Consider the following 7714-nt stretch of genomic DNA (forward strand, 5'->3'; position numbering starts at 1 on the left):
GCATAATCTTCCACCTCATCTGCCGCAGCATGTACTCTGCTTTGTGAATGTGGTTTATGGTATAGTATGTGCTGTAGCCCCAACGCTGACAGCTAAATACTCTAGAACAAGACTTTCAAAGGATTTGCCTCTTTTGAGAATCAGACCCGTCAAACCATTACGAAACACTGGCCGAAAATAAGACTGTGTGGTTAAGTTTAATGCGTTTTAAGTCGAGGAGTTAATCCACTGTACTCTGTCAAATGTACTGTACTCTGTCAAATGGTATATTGGTGACTAGATAAGCTCCTGCCCAGTGTTGAAATCTTTCACAGCATCTAACAATGGCTTGCATCCATTTCCGTGAGAAACTCAAAGCCTCTTTGGATGCATCAACAGATAGTGGGGTTTTGCATTATCCCTTTGGAGACGGACGGGTCTTGAGTGTGTGTGTGTGTGTGTGTGTGTGTGTGTGTGTGTGTGTGTGTGTGTGTGTGTGTGTGTGTGTCTCTCTCTCACACACACACACACACACACACACACACATACACACGTGTGATGCTGTAGCAGATTGTCCAGCTGTACTGAGGACCACATTAACATGGGCCTAATCTGACCCAGATGTTCCCTGGATGACACTAAAATGATAAAAGGCCCCCATATCTGTAACGACTGTTGTACTTAGGCAGAGGACGACTCAGAGACAACAACTTAAATCTAATAGAATAGTCTTTACTTTCAGAAAAAGGTTCGGTACACAGGTAGGCCGTCAATGGGTAGGCAGATAATCCAGGAAGGGGGTAGGCAAAGCAGGGTTTGGTACAGAGGTAGGCAGTTCAAAAAGGCAGGCAGATAATCCGAAAAGGTGTAGGCAAAAAGGCAAAGTCAGAAACACACTCGGAGATCAAAAACCAGGAATACTTATCACTAGGAAAAGCCGGGACGTATGACACAAAGGTACAAAGACGAACTGGCACAGAGACGGGAACACACAGACTAAATACACAGGGAAGGATGATGAGGAACAGGTGAAGCCAATCAGATAAATAGCACGAAACAAAGACAAACATAAACTAAGGAACAGGGCGAGACGTTACAATATCCTGAGCAAGTCATGTGACCTCCCGACTGGCAAAGTCATACCCACCCCATCAGTCCCATCGAAATACATTTCATAGAATTTGAGGGGAATGTCCATTTTATTCATTCTATTTCTATGGTTTATCCATCATGGAACCTGATGAGATGAATATTTTATTCAAGTGTACAGGGTCGTTTTAATCACTTGGTCACTGAGAAGTGAAGCTCAACGTATGCTTGTCGGTATTTGCGCTGCGCATTATGTTGAAGACGGCTCGTGCTCACGTGCTATTTTTTACCTCATAAACACATGTTTATCTCTTCCCTCCCACCCGTTGTTTGACGTTATAGGTCCTCGCGTGCAACTATTTCTAAATGCAGTCTAGCGACTTGCTGGAAGGAGTTGCTCAAAATGAAACAATGGCATGGCACAACCAGCGTGTTTGTCCTCCACATATAAACTCGGGTTCCACAGCTTGCCGCCCACAAATCAACACCGCGCTCGGAGCATCGACTGATTTTGACTCGGTCATGTATTTTTTAGGACTATCTCCGGGACTAGGCTATAGTTTGCTGCTTTTCTTGGGACTCGCTGCCACTGGCCTCAATGAAAATAGTTTTTTTTTTCTAAACATGTCTAGTAGAAATATGCATCTGAATCCACAGAGGTGGCCTCTGACCCCTGAAGGCTCTATACTCTGGGGCCCTGAATAACTAAAGCAGGGCCAAGCGAGCGCTTCACAGGCCAATAAACAACAGATGTTCCTCACAGGAAACAAGGACAGCATTGCTCTGAGAAAAGAAGAAGAAGAAAAAAAAAAAAAAAAACTCCCAAACCCTTATAAATAAACGAAGGACGAACATCTTTCCTTCTACTCAGAGTGTGGTGTGCGATATGGGCATTGTACCCAAGCGTATCGCATGCGTTTCTGGCCTGGTATCTAGCTCGCTAGTTAGCGATCCTGCCTCAGTAAAATGTCATTCTTAGCTGAGCTACACATTGATTATACCCCTGGGCGCACACCGTTGTGTGCGGTGTGGTTATATAGGTAGGAGTTTCATCCGTACGCACACTTCATCTCGCAAATGTCTTATACTGTACACTCGCTGGAGTCTGTAGCGTGCTGGTTAGCGAGCGTTAGCTCCCTATTTTCGATAATACTTTTACACATTACCATCGGAGGCCTGCTTTTGGTGAAATCCTTTAAATGATGCTTCTCAGTGTGCCAAAGGGAGTGAGTGAGTACTGGTAACTGTCGGCCAGGCAGCGCCTCCAGCAGCAACTGTGACGGTAACATTCGCTAACGACGACACCGCTAATTAGCCTAGCTTGTGAATGTGTGTAGGCTAACCTGGTCCTGGTCTGTACTGTTTTATTTAGCCATTTTGTCATGACCACGACAGGAGAGTTAACTTCTAAAGCCCACAGGTCTGGGACCACCTGGCTGACCTGACGCTAGCCCTGGCAGACCATGCCCCTCACACGGTGCTCCTTTTCCCCCCCCACAGTGATGGAGGAGAGTCAGAGGCGGGCGTTGGAGGCGGTGAGCTACTCGTCCCGCTACGCCCTGGGCCTCTTCTACGAGCCCCTGGCGCGCATCCACGTCCCCTGGGCCGCCAAGTACATCTCCAACAACCCCTGCATCCGCTTCGTCGCCGTCGACGACAAGAAACGCAATTCAGGTCAGCGCTCCCATCCCTGTCTGACTCCACTCCTTCTCTCTCTCTCTCTCTCTCTCTCTCTCTCTCTCTCTCTCTCTCTCTCTCTGTCTCTCTCTCTCTCTCTCTCTCTCTCACACACACAAGCACTCACTCTCTCTCTCTCTCTGTCTCTCTCCCTCTCTCTCTCTCTGTCTCTCTCTCTCTCTCTCTCTCTCTCTCTCTCTCTCTCTCTCTCTCTCTCTCTGTCTCTCTCTCTGTCTCTCTCACACGCTGTCAATCTTTCCCCCGCGCCCTCCGTCCTCTCTGGAAGGCATGTGTCGGAATTGCAGCCTAATTGACCGCCGCTGTTCCGCAAGCTTGGAACTTTCCTAGTAGCAAGCTAATGGCCGCCCACTGGATCATAGACTTAAGGGAGCTATTGAACACCCAACAGAACGGTGTGGATGTTTCAGAAGAAACTCTTCCTTGCACACTAGCCTTTCTAGTAATCCTACGTGTTTTGATTAGCTCTGCGAGGGCGACTGTGGCCCAGACCATTGATACAGTAATCATCCTCATGATTTTAACACAGAGGGGAGCCCTGCTCGCATGCATGCACGCACGCGCACGCGCACACGCACAAACACACACACACACACACACACACACACACACACACACACACACACACACACACACACACCAGCCTTCGTTAGCATCTTCTCTCTGACCTGCAGGGTGTGCGCTCTTCATCAGCGTGTGTGTGTGTGTGTGTGTGTGTGTGTGTGTGCGTGCGTGCGTGCGTGTGTTTAGGAGAAAAGCAAGACTACAAGAGGGGGAGAGAGAGAGAGAGAGAGAGAGAGAGAGATGCTCTTTGAAAGTGCCTCTCCCACCTGTCACCTCTCATCCTCCCCAGTGTTCTGAAGGCAACATCGTAATTAGAGAGGCTGTTAAATGTTGCATTCTACACGGGTCCTCCACCGGGGTGGACCGCTCCACGCCGTCCTTCTCCAGCGCCGCTCGCCTTCAATCTTCATTTTCATTTGTGTAATGTATTTTGCTTGTAGCTGAAGTAAGTCGGGGGGGGGAGGGGGGAGGGGGGAGGGGGGGGGGGGGGGGGGAGGGGGGTAGAGGGTAGGGTGCCCACTCACACAGAACAGAGGCTTCTTCTTCTTCGTCTTCGTCGTCTTCTGACTGGGCTCTGAAAGCCTTTGAATGCTGAGGCAGTGTGAGAATGGCTGTGGAGGTCGAGGGAGAGAGAGAGAGAGGCTCGCTCTCTCTCTTTCTTTCTTTCTTTCTTTCTTTCTTTCTTTCTTTCTTTCTTTCGTTTTCTCTGTCTGTCTCTCCCTCCATCTTTCTTCTCTGTCCCTCCCTCTCTCTCGCTCTATCCATTTTTTTTATTTTCTGTCCCTCTCTCTCCCTCTCTCTCTCTACAGCGGTCACTGTACACACACACACACACACACACACACACACACACACACACACACACACACACACCACACACACAGTTGAGTGAAATGTGAAATCTGTCGTTAACTCATGCAATTTGCACATAATGCATGATTTGGTGCCAGCCTAAATTGAAAGGAGCTTGTTCCACTGGTTGAACTTTTTGACCTTTCGCTCTGACTTTCTGACTCAGAAAGGAATGTCAGTGCCAGCATCTCGCCCACGCCTTGTTCCCTCTCTTTCTCTCTTTCTCTTTCTCTCTCACACAGTCTGGTCTCTTTCTCTCTACGTCTCTCCTTCCTCTCCTACACGATCAATGACGCCGATCTTTGTTTCAGGTTTCAAAGTGTGTTTGTCACATGTACTGGGACCAAGGGGATAGCAGCATGGCCTTTCTCCTCAAAAGCCAACTGAGAAGAGTCCGTTGATGTCAAAGAGAATGCAGCTAACCTGACTAGTCACACACATCCCAGTCAGCAGACAGTTGTGGGCCAGATCTGGTCTCGTGGTGGCACATATGGTGCTGGAAATGGCAAGTATTACATGGGCCAGGTCTGGTCCAAATGTGGAGGCCCAGCCCTGGCTGAGAGTTGGCAATTTGCTTTGGGCCAGCTCTGGCATGAGGAATGTGGCCCTGATACGTTCCTGTAGCTACTGGGCCGTCTTTTGGTCTGAGTGTGGTTCGGACCTGGGCCACATTCGCATGCTGGCCAAGGTCTGGCCTTTTCACGGCAAAGATAAGGCTCAGGAATGGCAGCCAGAGCCGGCCCATTTCTGGCCCGGGGAACAAAGTTGTACCTGGGCCACATCCGGATGCCAGTAGAAAACAGACACGGGCCAGATCTGGGACCTCATTTCTCTGTTGACTGGGATGTCACTGTCCCTAAACTGGAATCACATTGTCCCCATTATGAACATCCCCAAGTCCAAACAAATAACATCTCCAGCTGTGTGTGTGTGTGTGTGTGTGTGTGTGTGTGTCTGGGTTTTTTTTTGTGTTGGTGTCCTAATTTGCCTGTGTGTGTGTGTGTGTGTGTGTGTGTGTGTGTGTGTGTGTGTGTGTGTGTGTGTGTGTGTGTGTGTGTGTGGGTTTGTGTGTGTGTGTCCTGGCGTGTATGTGTGTGTGTGTGTGTGTGTGTGTGTGTGTGTATGTGTGTGTGTGTGCGTGCGTGCGTGCGTGCACACACTCGTCTCATCCCGTCCTGTCCACCTGTGAAACGAACCGGGAATTAAACGACCGACCTTGCAAGACACTCAGTAGTTACTCCGGCAGGTCAGCCTCAGGACATGTTTCCCGGTCGCAATAAACCATGATTCTCCACAATCAGTTTAAATATGGCTTTAAGACAATGTCATTAGAGAGATAACTTCACGAGCTACGGCTCTCATAAATCAGACCAGAGCATGTTGCTTGGGTCAGAGCCCCCCGATAGAAGCCAGGCTCCTCTGTCTGGGAGCTATTAGGACACGGGCCTCGCTGTCCCCCCCCCCCCCCCCCCCCCCCCCGTTCCTTGTCACAGCGCATGATGTCACCACAAAGACGGAGACGGAGACGGATCCGCGGCAGAAGACAGCGCTCCGAGCCGTTGTGTGGTGCCATTATTAAACACACAACAACAACAACACACAACAACACACAACAACAACGACACACCAACAGTCCTTGCAGGCCGACTGAAACATCTGCTTCACGAATCAAGCCGGTCATGTTACATTTATGCAGAAAGGGCTTCTGGGTAGTCTCGGCTTCATTAAAAAGCCATGGCCGTGTCTTGTCGGAGGTGCCAGCAGTTTTGATCCCCGCGTTTGGTATTGGCATGCGATTGTTAATAAAACATCAGGGCCCTAGATAAGAAACCGTCTCTTTTTTTTTTTTCCTTTACAATCCCATCAAAGAATTCCGCTGTCAGATTATGTGAACATTCCCGATGCCATGGGTGATTTTCGGCTCTCGTTAAAATGTCTTAGTTATTTCCATCTCCAGCCTGTCAAAGCGAAGTTCTTTTTATCTTTACTTGTATCTAACTTCATTATAGCAATATATAATATGACCCTGTTAGCTTATCAACCTAGTCTTTGTAAGCCTGCTACAGTCTCCCTCAATGGACTTGATTCTTTTGACCAGAGGCTAGCATGCTCGCTTTGGGGTCATGGTGACCTGGGTTTAAGACCCACCAAGGGCATTGCCGCTTCCTATAATATACTGATCTACACTACAGAGCCTACTGGACACTTTCAAAGTGGGGAAAAAAAGGAAAAAATTATAAAAAATGAAAAACAGAGAAGACCTGTCTACACCCCTTTGATGTGGTTCTCCTAAAATGAACTCAAATACAATCATTTACTTCATAAGTTGAATTGAGTCTATCTGAGTGAAAGGATAAATAGTTCATGTGAATTCTGAATAAATATCTTTGTCTTTGTAGGCTCCTTGATTTGAATAGGAATCAATTACAATCTGTGTTGATTAGACTGTCACTACCAACTAAGTCCTGAAAAACTCCCCAGTCCCTGCCGGCCACAAGCAAACCCAGTCAGCAGACAATTGTGGGCCAAATCTGGTATTGTGGTGGCACATATGTCTGAGTGCTGGATAACTGCAAGTATTGTATGGGCCAGATCTGGTCCTATTGTGGGGGGCCAGCCCTGGGTGACAGGGCCAGCTCTGGTATGAGGACTATGGCCCTGGTACGTTCAGGGTAAGGAATCACCTGGTTATCATGAAAGTCCTTTAATTGGGTAGCTTGTCAAAAATGTGAACCCAATTAAAGTGAAATGTTCAAGCTTCCCACTTGGAATAAAGGAACAGAACTTACCATACACATGTGACATCTCTGACAATGCAATAATGATCTGGTTACCACACATACGGCTGGATCTCAGCACACTCAACAGGACATCTCAACATCTACAAATGGGCCTGTTATGATTGCCATAAGTAAGCCAAATCATGGCCACAATACAACCATAAGTGGGCCGATCCGGTTGCAGTACAGTTGCCAGACCTTGACCACAATTTGAGTAGAACAGGGCCAGACCTGTCATTTTTTTTGCTGACTGGGTACCCATAACACGATGCAGCTACCACTAATCGTAATCTTAATATGTTTAGTAAAACCAAAGGAAGACATTTCCAGACATTTTTTTTGCTGCATCATCGAATTCATTGTTGTAAACAATTATGGATTTGAAAGAGATGTTTTCATTAATGGATTCCTTCTGGCCACTCGGTTGTATACAGACACATTTTATACAGTGACTGGGATGATGTTTTCCCATTGACTCTCAGACATTCAACTTTGTAGATTTATTTTTTAGTCTCCCCAGGCCTCAGGGTCACATTCCTGAGCAGTTTTGTTCCTCTCCATTCGCTCAGTTTGTCATGACAACCTGATCAACAGTGTGTAATTGATTCCTCTTCAAATGAGAGACCCTGCAAAGAGAAGGTTATACATTCAAAAGCTTTTATCATTGCACTTAATGGACTCAATTCAACTTATCAAGTTACTTGTTCAAGAACTGTTTGCATTTAAGCACAATTTAGGTAAGCCACAGCACAGGG

At 47.4% G+C, this 7714-nt stretch overlaps 1 protein-coding gene across 1 annotated transcript in view; it reads left to right on the forward strand.

The window, feature by feature from the left end:
• Positions 1 to 7714, forward strand: part of rnls (renalase, FAD-dependent amine oxidase) — a 32818-nt gene that overhangs the window by 22202 nt on the left and 2902 nt on the right. Inside the window, 1 exon segment of the mRNA XM_083687362.1 lies at positions 2569 to 2742. Coding sequence (XP_083543488.1) covers positions 2569 to 2742 — 174 coding nt within the window.

The sequence above is a fragment of the Argentina silus genome (assembly GCF_951799395.1).
Source record: "Argentina silus genome assembly, chromosome: 16".
In the NCBI taxonomy this organism is placed as follows: Eukaryota; Metazoa; Chordata; class Actinopteri; order Argentiniformes; family Argentinidae; genus Argentina; species Argentina silus.